This window comes from Phycomyces blakesleeanus (genome assembly GCF_001638985.1).
Source record: "Phycomyces blakesleeanus NRRL 1555(-) unplaced genomic scaffold PHYBLscaffold_40, whole genome shotgun sequence".
In the NCBI taxonomy this organism is placed as follows: domain Eukaryota; kingdom Fungi; phylum Mucoromycota; class Mucoromycetes; order Mucorales; family Phycomycetaceae; genus Phycomyces; species Phycomyces blakesleeanus.
In genome coordinates this window covers 334,975-347,009 of record NW_017265170.1, presented here as the reverse complement: position 1 = coordinate 347,009, position 12,035 = coordinate 334,975, and the positions used below count along the sequence as shown (strand labels likewise).

The 12,035-nt window shown below is 38.4% G+C and overlaps 4 protein-coding genes across 4 annotated transcripts; 1 reads left to right on the top strand and 3 right to left on the bottom strand.

Annotated features, from left to right (window-relative positions):
- Positions 1-394: 394 nt before the first annotated feature.
- PHYBLDRAFT_178482 (hypothetical protein) lies at positions 395-3,278 on the bottom strand (the record flags this gene model as incomplete). Its single annotated transcript, XM_018437992.1, has 6 exons — positions 395-843; positions 985-1,972; positions 2,077-2,220; positions 2,334-2,365; positions 2,496-2,565; positions 3,269-3,278. 6 exons carry the CDS (start codon positions 3,276-3,278, stop codon positions 777-779), a joined length of 1,311 nt encoding a protein of 436 aa, XP_018284032.1. The 3' UTR covers positions 395-776.
- A 137-nt stretch (positions 3,279-3,415) lies between these two features.
- Positions 3,416-5,939, top strand: PHYBLDRAFT_128792 (hypothetical protein). The gene is made up of 7 exons (XM_018429245.1): positions 3,416-3,529; positions 3,636-3,721; positions 3,841-4,178; positions 4,340-4,648; positions 4,800-5,292; positions 5,369-5,453; positions 5,551-5,939. The coding sequence occupies exons 1-7, from the start codon at positions 3,451-3,453 to the stop codon at positions 5,829-5,831; spliced, it is 1,671 nt and encodes a 556-aa protein (XP_018284031.1). The 5' UTR covers positions 3,416-3,450; the 3' UTR covers positions 5,832-5,939.
- A 32-nt stretch (positions 5,940-5,971) lies between these two features.
- PHYBLDRAFT_153020 (hypothetical protein) lies at positions 5,972-6,424 on the bottom strand (the record flags this gene model as incomplete). The annotated part of the gene is made up of 1 exon (XM_018433048.1): positions 5,972-6,424. One exon carries the CDS (start codon positions 6,422-6,424, stop codon positions 5,972-5,974), a length of 453 nt encoding a protein of 150 aa, XP_018284030.1.
- A 2,684-nt stretch (positions 6,425-9,108) lies between these two features.
- On the bottom strand, positions 9,109-11,297 carry PHYBLDRAFT_189460 (hypothetical protein). The gene is made up of 5 exons (XM_018439665.1): positions 10,985-11,297; positions 10,705-10,898; positions 10,390-10,593; positions 9,813-10,332; positions 9,109-9,737 (listed from the first exon to the last, which is right to left on the bottom strand). The coding sequence occupies exons 1-5, from the start codon at positions 11,247-11,249 to the stop codon at positions 9,223-9,225; spliced, it is 1,698 nt and encodes a 565-aa protein (XP_018284029.1). The 5' UTR covers positions 11,250-11,297; the 3' UTR covers positions 9,109-9,222.
- Between the last annotated feature and the right edge of the window lie 738 nt (positions 11,298-12,035).

Here is a 12,035-nt window from a genome sequence, read left to right as displayed (position 1 = left end):
GCTGCTACGTTCAATTAGATCCTGATGTGATAGGAAAATTTGCTGCGCACTAGGCTTGATTGATCGTGAATAGATGCCATGCTTACGTCACAAGTGTATCACATGTAGTTGGATGTTGAGATGTAACCACCACTACCACCACTACTCCTTCACTCCTCTTTGTTGAGTTAGCTTGTTATAAAGAGGTATTACGAGTGTCTTGCCTTTATATATAAAGAAAAGGCTCATCAAAAGCGGCCCATGTACTCCGTCTGTATGATGATTATTTTATAGGATGAGCCACTGGTAATTCTTTTTTTTTGGTGATTTATCAGGGATTTAAGCAGTCTGTATAATCTAACCAGTCTTGAATTTCTTTCTTTCTTCATATTGCATAACCATATTGGCATTGTTTGTACATGTGTCTGTGTTTTGTACTACATGCTCTCTTTACTTTTTGCTGCACAAAATTATCAACCAAAAGGGGAGTTTTTCTTCTTTTAAATGCCAGGAACAAGTAATCACAAAAGTATTGCTGTGCCAAGCAGGTTATTCTATCTTTTTGCTTGTCATGATCTTTCTTTACCTCTTTTTGTTATGTCATCAGATGTCAACCAGACTGATTAACTAGCAAAGGATCTGTTCATTTTCTTGGTTGATAAAAATGATGTCTTGAAACAACATTTTATCAAGTGATTATTAAGCTGTTTTTATTTCATTTAATGGCTTCCCTCAAGCCTTGACAGCACCATTATGGGGGGGTTTAGGGATAAGAGTACTTTTGGGGTTGGGGTATGCTAAAAATCTTCATCAGAGTAAAATTCATCGGATTCATACGTGAGCGCTTCAAAGTTAACACGATATCTGTGACCATCAAACCACCACCAAAAGATATACATACAATATAATATAATATAATATATCGTTAGTCAACAGGCCTTTAATAATGTATTACATGTATCTGTTGCTGAAAGCAAAAAACAAAGTTAGACGCATATATATTACCTGAGAATTCCACCAATGCCACCGAATCCTTTCACAAATTGAGATCCTTCCTGGGAGCGGTTGGTGATGTACTCAAGTGTAGCACCAAAATCTTTGTATTTTTCAGAAAACCATTCCAACAATGGCTTGACTTCAATCAATTCCATTTCCGAGTTGGGGGCTGCCTCGGCGCACTTGTCCTGAAGAAACTCTCGGCCTTTTTCCTCTTGCTTTGTCGGATGGATGATATGCTCCACGCCTTCGATGTCGCGCAGGACATACCGATTCGTTTCAAGATCTTCCCACACGATCAGACTCTCCACTGCACCAAGCTCCAAGGCCTTCAGAGTGTCATCGACTCCAAAGCAGTACTTTCCGGTATCCTGAGAGATCTCGTTAAAGTAGTTCTGGATCAATCTCTTTTCCTGGACAAATTTCACATTTGACAGTGCATCGGACGACAGTTCGATCGCCTGATTAAACCCGTTTTCGCCACCGTACGACACATCGACCACCTTGACCACCTTGGCCTGCAGACGGATGTCGAACAGATCTGACTGTGATAATTCGGTCTTGAAATCAGCCGAGCCAGCCAACACTAGGCCGGCCACGTTCACCTTGTCAGCGCTGACAAAGAAATTGACGGCCAGTTCGGCAATCTTGCGAACGTAGTTGTGGCGCTTCTCGTCACGCAGACGAGAGAAACGAAGGGCAGACTGGCCACCTCGTCCATGCTTTTTGGGCAAATCAACCTGGAGCTTGTGGATCACGGTGCGCGTGTTTCCAGAAAGCGTACCGAAAAGAGAACCGTTGCCATCCATCACGATAAAACCAAATGTGGCATCTGCCTCCAGAAGCTCGGACAGTGCCTCGGTATGGAATTTGTTGTCGCAAAGATAGAGAGAGGTGTTGATGGGCTTGTGAGGCTCAAAATCAATATTGACCTTTTTCTCTTTGCCTTCATCTGTAACAATCGTGCCACAATAAACCACCAAGCCATTCTCAGGTACTTTTTTTTTTGGTTTTAAAAATAGATGGTAAGTTTTATAGCATAGCATAACATAACACAACAAGGTTTGACTGTGTATTTTTTCCTCTCTCTCTCTCTCTTACCTCTATTGTAGAGCTTAAGGCGCTGTTGAGTAGATGTGATTGCCGACAATACAGAGAGACGATTCACACGGGACTTGATATTGGATGCAGTGCCATATTCATCAGCCAGCATTTTGACTGCGCGGGAGACCTGGTCCCTGGGTGCTTTAAATATGTATTGTGTTGTGTGCACATAAGCAAGAAATAATAATAATAATACTAATACTAATAATCGAGACTCTTTGGTCGTAATATAGTATCCAGAGGTCCAAACTTACGAATAATAAGGGAAATCATAGAGGTACCGTTTCTAGAAAAAGAAGCTCGAGTTGAAATTTAGGTTAAGGATGATATGTTGGAGTTTCAGGTATCAATACCACCACTACTACCACTACCACTACTCCTTTATATAGATATATTAGTTGAAAGTATTGGTTTACCCTCGGGCTGCCTCTAGACTCTTTATGAGTCTCTTCATCTTCCAGATCTCAATGTTCTGGTCTGAGTTGTCTTCAACGGTCATACTCAAGTTTTTGAAATGTTCAAAAAAAAACGAATATATATATATATATATATAAAGGGGGATAAAACGAACAAAAAATTAACAAAACTAAAAGGTTTCAAACAAAAACGACATGGTTTCCCAAGACTATATCAGTCTCACAGTCACTTGTAACTTGTATTGACGTCATTTCAGGTACAATACACTAAGTAGTTGAACTAATATATATATATATTTATATAAAAATAAAAGTAAGGGTGAGATTAAGCTATTGAAATTAAAGAAGTGTTAAAAAAAAAGGTGCTTCTGACTTTGAAAATAAATTATAGTAAAATCCAAGCTTGAATTTCCTGCATGTGAACAGGGAATCTTGGATTTTGATTTTTGTGTGTGTATGTGTGTGTGTTATATGGAATTCGAAAAGGCTTTAAATAAAGTAAGGCTTATTGCTTCCTCTTTACCAATTACAAATGCTTCAAAACAATTAAGACTCGTTACGTATATATAATACTGCTCATCTTAATATTATTTACACGTCAAAAAAGAAAAGAAGGCGAAAGAAATCTAGTCCAGAGTGATTTTGCTGTGAAGTCACCCTTCAATGTTTCATTACTCAGTCCATATACTCACGCTTAAACTCAAACTTGAGCTTGCACTCGCACTTACATTTACATTTACGCTACACTACCAGTCACTCTACATTTGCCTTACCTTGCGACATTGTCCTGTCAAAAGGGCTGTACGCAATGGTTCATTTCCTCATTTAGAAACGTGTGTTCCCCACCGTGACTTTTTCTCTGACAGTAACGTGAATGAATTTGTTCTGAGACGCAACTGAAAAGTTACGCTTTTTTTTTTAAATATATATTCATCATTCATCAACTGTCATCACCATGTTCCAAAGAGAAGCCAATTCAAATCTCTTTTTAGGAGGTGAACGCACCACAGGCCAAGACGTACGAGCCAGCAATGGTAACATATACACGCATATATATATATATATACATATATACATTCAGACATTAACTCAATTACTCAATTTTACTTTTTCTTTTATTTTCATTTTTTAAAAAAAAAGTACTCGCGGCTGCATCAATTGCTAATATTGTCAAGAGTTCCCTTGGCCCTGTTGGACTTGACAAGATGATGGTGGATGAGATTGGTGTAAGTTGCAAAAAGAAAAGGAATTAAAAGATACATATATAAATAAGAAGCCAAAGTCCGTGATGAGGTGTACTCAACTTATTTTTATGTTTTTTTTTCTTTCTTTTTCTTGGTTATAGGATGTCACAATTAGTAATGATGGTGCTACTATTTTACAATTATTAGAGATTGAGCACCCTGCTGGAAAAGTTTTGGTAGAGCTTGCTCAGCAGCAAGATCGCGAGGTTGGTGATGGTACAACTTCTGTTGTAATTATTGCTGCCGAACTCTTGAAGCGCGCCAACGAGCTTGTTAAGAACAAGATCCATCCAACAACCATTATTACTGGCTACCGTCTTGCATCCAAGGTAGCCTGCAAATTTATTGCGGATCAGATGGCTGTCAAGGTAGACACACTTGGAAAAGAGTGTTTGATAAATGCTGCCAAGACCTCAATGAGTTCCAAAATCATTGGCTCGTAAGTATATTAGCTGTATATATATATATTATATAGTAAAACACTCATATACTTGTGTTGTGCTGTTGGGGGTTCATTTATTTATTATTACTCTTGTTGTTTCATATTTCTTTTTTTTTCTTTTCATATCTAAACGTGTAAACTTATGTCTTTGTATTTAGTGATTCGGATTTCTTTGCCAATCTCGCAGTAGAAGCTATTTTGGCCGTAAAATCTACCAACGGTCGTGGTGAAACCAAGTACCCCGTCAAGGCTGTCAACATTCTTAAAGCCCACGGAAAGTCTGGACGCGAGTCTGTATTTGTCCGCGGTTACGCTATCAATTGCACAGTCGCTTCTCAGGCCATGAAGACTCGTATCATCAATGCAAAGATTGCAGTTTTGGACATGAACCTTCAAAAGGCACGCATGCACCTTGGTGTCAACATTGTTGTCGATGATCCCGATAAGCTTGAAGATATTCGCAAAAGGTACTGTTATATATATATATATATATATAGGTCTGAGGGTTTTTATATTGGTGCTATCATTCTAGGCTTTCTTTATTTTCTTCATTAAAATGTAGAATATAGTGATTGTGAAAGCTGATATGAACGGTATTTCTTTTTCTTTTTCTTATAGAGAGATTGGAATCACTACCGAACGTATCCAAAAGATCCTGGCTACTGGTGCCAATGTTATCATGACAACAAAGGGTATTGACGACATGTGCCTCAAGCTGTTTGTTGAGGCTGGTGCAATGGCTGTCCGTCGTTGCAAAAAGGAGGATCTGAAGCGTATTGCCAAAGCCACTGGCGCTACCTTCATTTCTTCATTGGCTAACCTGGAAGGCGAAGAGACCTTTGAGGCTTCTTACTTGGGTCATGCGGACGAGGTTGTTCAGGAGCGCATTTCGGATGATGAGTGCTTGCTCGTAAAGGGCACCAAGATCCAGAACTCTGCTTCAATCATTCTCCGTGGTGCTAATGACTACATGTTGGATGAGATGGAGAGATCGTTGCACGATTCATTGTGTGTTGTCAAGCGTACTTTGGAGAGCAACAGTGTCGTGCCTGGCGGTGGTGCAGTAGAGTCCGCCCTGAGTATCTATCTCGAGAACTTTGCTACTAGTGTCGTAAGTAAAAAAAAAAAACAGTATGTCTAGATATATGCAATGGTTATCTAATATTCTGAGGAATGGGTTTGTTTAGGCTTCGCGTGAGCAATTGGCTATTGCTGAATATGCTAATGCCCTTTTAGTTATTCCCAAGACTTTAGCTGTTAATGCTGCCAAAGGTAAGTCAGATAGATATGGGACAAGCGGATAAAAAAAAAGAGAAAGGGAAAGAATGAATCTACTGATTTATTTTTATCTGACACCTTGATTTAATAGATTCAACTGAATTGGTTTCAAAGCTGCGTGCTTACCACAACGCTGCCTTGAACGACACTGCTGATGAGCGCAAGCGGGTCCTCAAGTATTATGGTCTTGAATTGATCAACGGCTCTGTCCGAGACAACCTTAAGGCAGGTGTCTTGGAACCTTCGATGTCAAAAATCAAATCTCTCAAGAGTGCTACTGAGGCTGCCATTGCTATTCTGAGAATTGACGATTTTATCAAAGTCCTGCCTGATCAGCGAGGCAACCCCGAAGATGATGGACACGGCCATTAAATAAATACACCATCTCATTATTATTATCATTATTATTTTTTAATTTTTTTTTGCTTTGTTTATTTTCTATAAGAATTCAATAAAATCCACCAATCATCCTCATACTTCATCCTTGTCTTTAACGATATTCAATGTAAATTCTATTCTGAGGAAAACACTCCCCAAGCTAATTCATAGCGCCTTTCAAATTCAACCTGGTCAAAGACATCATTATGAAGCTCTATGGCCTTGAGGATATCATCAATACAGCTCAGAACCACAAGTTCAGCTTCACCTTGGGTTGTTATGTCTGGATATTTTCTCTCGATTTTGTTGGTGCTGAAGAGAGTACTGAGGATGAGTGCGAGCCGATCGATACGAATGTTCCATTCACCGACACCTTCAGACAGGTAAATTTCATCTTCGGGAAACCTCAATCGTTGGCCAAAGAATATTTCTTGTGCTTGAAGCTTTGGCATATACGACAACGACAATTTTGCAGTACTCCCAATTACATAATCGCGCACACCATGACAGTAATTGATCAAATCGGAAAGTTTGTACCACTTGAGCTTACTGACGGTCTGTGCTCTAGAATCCCAATGGCTGTACATGTAAAGACAAGATTTCTTTTTTTTTTTTACTCGAAGAAAAAAAAAGCCAGAAAAACAAAAAAAAAAAAAACAAAAAAGATCATTCAAAATAAAAAATAAGAAGAAAAAGACAAAAAGGTCATATTGAACCAATTCACACGAGCATAATGGGTGATTAAATTATGTGCTGGCTTGTTGTCACTCAACTTGCACGTGGCGGGTTGGGAATAACGGGTAGAGTGAGATGGACAATTCAATTTTTTTTATATATATTCTTACTCCCATGCGTTTTCTATTTTTACATATTGACCATGCTATTTCATTCCTTTTGAGGAGAAATTCAACTTAAATCTAGTCAATACAATTAAATTGAGACAATTTTTTTTTTAAAGAAAAAAAAAAGTCCTTATAATTAAAGGTAGATTATATATTATTTTTTCTTGTTAGAAGTTTACCCAATAATAAAATTTTGATTTGGATTAACTCTCTTTTAATTTAACATCAATATGAACCCACCTGCTCCTAATCATAAGAGTTATCGTATAACCAGTCGAGCAAATGATCTTTATGAAAGACACCTCTATGCTGAGGCAGCAGCAGAGTATACAAAAGCTATTGAAGGAGCTGCCGACAGCAGTCGAGACTATCTCGCATTACTTTATTCAAACCGCAGCTCTAGTTTTCTCCGTAGCTATCAGTACAAAATAGCAAGGCATGATGCCACACGCGCCATACAGCTAGCTCCAATGTGGTCAAAGGTACAAATGGAATATCAAATTCGTCAAGCAAACTCATCCAAACAAAAACAAAAAAAACAAACAAAAAAAAAACAAACAAAAAAAAACAAACAAACCAGGCTTATTTTCGATATGCAGATGCTACAGCAAAACTAGGCGACTACAAAGAAGCCATGAATTATTATCAAAAAGCCCTTGAAAAGGTATATTATATCAACTACTACCAATATATAATACTTGTCTCTAAAATAAACTACCACTACCACTACAACAACAACAACAACAACAACAAAAGGATCCAGAAAATGCAAAGTTCATTAGTACCCGAATAGCAAAAACTATAATCGATCAAGACAACTCATCCATGGGATTCAACATTCTTCAAATCATATCCGGGCGCGATATTTGCGTTGAGCGCAACTTTCGCAATCCCATTCAGAATCGCATATATGAATTCGCTAATCATATGCGCAACATTATCCATGTCATTGTAGACAATGATACCAAGCAATGTGTGGTGGTGGATGCGGCAAGTCTTTTGCATAGAATTCTAGTTAATCAAAAGTCAAAACAGAAAGAAGAAATAAGAGAACATAGTTTATTATTATTTTTGTTAATATTTTGTCTGCTTTATTTCTTTGGATATCTCTCTCTCTAATGTAGAACAGTGCTGGGATGTTGATGGTATTTTACGGATTATTGATGAACATGGTTATAATCTAGTAGCTGCAATTGTGACCCATTCCCATTTCGACCATGTGGGTGGATCTCCTCCTGCATTATTTGCATTTCCAATCAAAATCTCTGGTCTTAGTACACTTCTCAAACGAGTGCCTCATATAAAAGCATATGTTCATTCAGACGACATTGACGAAATCCTCCAACACAATCCTTCCATTCCTCCCAACCGCATTGCACCAACCTGTACAGCAGTCACAGAGACGTTGACTGTGGGAAAGACGACCCTTAGATTCCTACACACGCCTGGCCATACCCCTGGATCACAATCGGTCTTAATTCAAGAAAGTCGGCTAATTGCAGGAGACACGCTTCTTTGTGGGCTGTGTGGCAGAACAGATCTTCCAGGTGGAAATCGTAAAGTTATGGAGCACACACTTAGATATACGCTTGGAAAACTAGATGATCGAGTAGTAGTTTATCCTGGACATCATTATGGATCCGAATGGTCCACTATTGGTATTGAGCGGGACAAGGGATGTCTTGGAGAAGATCTTGTTGGTTTTGGTATGCATCCTTAGAGCAATACCAATAGTAAAATTACATATTTTTTCTTCCTGGTTTATTCCGCATTCCTTTCCCTTTTTTATGTATGTACTCCGCCTATAATGATTGGTGGCATAAAAAGTGACACATTGGCTGTCACGGCATAACCTTTGTCATGACTCATTTCGACAATAGAATGCATAATGTGATTGTATTGATTGTATTGATTGTATTGATTTTATTATGATTGGAAGGATATGTACAAGAAGATATAGTGGAAAGTTGTGGGGGGGATAGTTATTTGTGATTATTATCATTTTTCTGTTAAGAGAACTTTAGGTTGTACGGCTTTTCCAAAGTTCAAAGGTAGTACCTCTTAAACTTTATGGCTGTTATGAAAGTCGATTTTGTATGAATTGGTTTCTGTACATGGTCTGGGCGATACAGCATAGATATATGGAATTTTATGGGTATGGATAGAGTCCCCACCATCTTTAATCTGGTGACTATGTGGGTAGAGAGTCCATTGAGAGGGATGGACACCATTACGAGGACAATCAGACTGTATGCCATTTGTTTAGATAGAATTATACAAATTAATCTTTTTTTTATATACCAAATGCTGAGGAATCCAGTTTCCACACAGTTCACAGGTAGCAGGCAATTGAATAAAAGGGTACATTTCTTTGTAAGTAGCCAAACGAAAGAAAGAAAGAAAGAAAAATAGATGGATAAAGGCAGTAAGAAATTCAATTTTTATCAAATATTTATTTTTATTTTGTATTTTATGGGTCAGCTTGCATGGTCACACTGATTGATTGCAAAGCCAACAATGGTACTCCCCCCCCCCCCCCCTAGTTATACAATATGACGCTTAGAGTAGTCCTCTTGATCATGTTCATCCTTGGTATCTAATATTGGTGAACTTGGCTCATTGTGAGAAGCTCCAAGCATCATCGGTTGACGATCCAAGTGAGGATTGTTATCCGGGTGATCTTCTTCAAGTGGGTTGAATTGCTTCAGACGTCTGTCCTTGATCTTACGCTTCAATGCCAAAAATCCACCGGCCACACACGCCAAGGCCACCAGCCCACCAGCGACACCGAGTCCAATGACGCCAGCCTTGGGGAAAGTAGAGCTGATCGAAAGTACAGGTACATCCGATACATCGTTGGAGTAAGTTACAAAGGATGTTGTTGCCAAATTATCAACAGTACAGCCATACTGGTCGGCTGACTTGGTCTGAATCGACTCATTATCCGAAAAGTGACGCAAAAATACCCTATCTCTGTTGCTGAAGAAATTAGGGAACTGCGCTTCGATTAAGTCTTGGATCAATAAATCAGGACGAGCGAATCCTCTTGTCCACCAATCTACATATATACATACATATTTGTGAGTATTGAATCTGTAGACTTCAGTATTAACATTAAAGAAAAGTGATTTACCTGATGAGTCACTGCTGGCAACCAAGTCAAGACGCCAAAGTTGACTGTTACGCTCGAATGGAGGACCTTCTGGATCGTTTACATAGGGCTTGATTGTTTCATAACGCCGAAACGCAGCGTCTGCAGCTGCATTTACACTACTTTCTGAATAACCCATCCATGATTGCCAATCATCAAAGTTGTTCTTAAACGAAGATGAAGGACTGAGATCAATTACGACCGAAGAGTTCTGCATCTGGCCCTTCATAGTCAAGGGAGATCCCGGGCGTGCTACCAAAGGAACTGTGATCTTTGCGCCTGCATCAGCTGTGAGGTTCTGGAAATAGATGTTGTTGGGGACATTGAATTGGGTTGAAGAAGGATCATAGGACATAAAGGTTATATTGCGTCGCCATGGTATATCAGCTTGATTGATGCTGTTACGATAAACCTCGTAGTTTGCTTTGATCTTGTTGAAGATTACTTCAGATGCCTTTTCCTGGTTTGTAAATAAAGCGATGTATTTGATCCACTCTGCAGTCTAGACAGGCACATGGATTTAGTTTGGTATATACATAGTTAAAAGACAGATACTCACTGCCAGAGGAGAGGACTCATAGTTCATTCCAAGACCAACACCCTTTGGATCGTTTACTGATGTTGTGGGATATATGGCCAGATCATATCGTGTACGGTCAATGATTCCAGCCTGGTCAAAGTAAGCTGGCGTGGGAGTAACGCATGGGGAGGTAAGATTACCAGTGTCGCCTATATAAACGATATTATTGCTGTGTCCAAGAAGCTACAAGAATTACAATAAGAAAAACCCGAATCAGACAAGAGAAAGAAAAAAATTAGTTTCCAAATGTTTGTTTCACAACTTTTCATGCATATAATAAATGTGCCTTCTTACATCCAAAAATCCAATCACACGCGTATCAACTGCAGCAAAGTTTGTAACAGGAATTTGGATATATGACTTTGATTGAACATCTGTTAAGTTGGGTTTTGTCTGGGTGCAATACAAAATATAGTATTCTCCCAAGATGATGTTCTGAACAGTCTTGTATGTATTCGCATAGGTAACCTTGAATAATGATGAGCTTTCTATAATAGAAAATTAATGTCAGACACAATCCTTCTTCTTCTCTGTAGTGGTTAGTGATTTAAAGAATAAACGAATGAATACTCACGCAATGGGTCTGTGAGTTTGCTATCGGCAAAGTAGTCTGTGGTCGAGAATGGGCTATCAGAAAAACACCCAGAAAGGGATGTGGATGCTGTTGCGCTTGAGGTGGCTGTAGGTGTGGCTGTAGGTGTGGCTACCGCACTAGATTCAATTGGGGAAGTTGGAGTGGATACATCTTCTGTAGCTGCTTGTGATGTTGGAACAAGAGTATCTTGGGCAAAGACCAGACCAACCAGGATACACACAATAAAGAGAATATCACACTTCATACGATCTTTCTTTCCTATAGGAGAACTATCGGTTTTTGATCACGGAAGAAAAAGGATGCAAGAACCCGGATTGTATTCTGTCGGCTCCGTATTTATATCTGAAAAAAATAAAAGACAAAACAAAAAAAAGCAAGAGTTCCAATTATAGATATGGCTGTCAAGGCTGAAAGTCAAAGGGGCTTGGTTGTTGGATTTGGATATATTTTTTTCTTTCTTTCACTGTAAAGATGTCTTGGAGTCATAATACCAAAGAAATTTTCTCAGCCCTATTTTCTATCGTGATAATGCAATATGTACATTAGAGACAAATAAGCCTCTATCTAGCTGATTAATAATAAGCTGTATTTTCAAGTACAAATACAAAAATAAATATAGTGAGTTTGGTTTTGAGTACGGAAATGTCAAACTAATTTGAAAGGCTCTTGGATACACACACACACAGAGAGAGAGATGTATGCCCTTTATTTTTTATTATATGTTTTTGGTGCAACCATAATCACTCAGCCCTGGTAATATTTCTTAATAAATAAATATATATAAAAAAAAAACTACCAAATTCCGACTGCTTCTATACGCAGAGTCAAAATTATTTGGTCTTTAATTTATTTTTTTCAACAACTGTGGCGCACTTTTAAGAAATACTAATACAATAAAAGCATTTTCCATTTGTTGAATATATATATATATATATTGCAATCAAGACACTTTGTATTGTAAGCTTTTGTGGTCGTTTGCCAAGAGCTTTGTGGTTGTCTATATTTCAAAAGAACAAAAACTTTAAATAAG

Excerpts from the sequence above, each read along its gene's own strand:
- PHYBLDRAFT_128792 (XM_018429245.1), top strand. The coding sequence starts at position 3,451 with ATGTTCCAAAGAGAAGCCAATTCAAATCTCTTTTTAGGAGGTGAACGC. Across the intron at positions 4,649-4,799 it reads CTTGAAGATATTCGCAAAAG|AGAGATTGGAATCACTACCG; the intron begins GTACTGTTATAT and ends TTTTTCTTATAG. Across the intron at positions 5,454-5,550 it reads AGCTGTTAATGCTGCCAAAG|ATTCAACTGAATTGGTTTCA; the intron begins GTAAGTCAGATA and ends TTGATTTAATAG.
- PHYBLDRAFT_189460 (XM_018439665.1), bottom strand. The coding sequence starts at position 11,249 with ATGAAGTGTGATATTCTCTTTATTGTGTGTATCCTGGTTGGTCTGGTC. Across the intron at positions 10,899-10,984 it reads CAAACTCACAGACCCATTGC|AAAGCTCATCATTATTCAAG; the intron begins GTGAGTATTCAT and ends TTTCTATTATAG. Across the intron at positions 9,738-9,812 it reads TGCCAGCAGTGACTCATCAG|ATTGGTGGACAAGAGGATTC; the intron begins GTAAATCACTTT and ends GTATATATGTAG.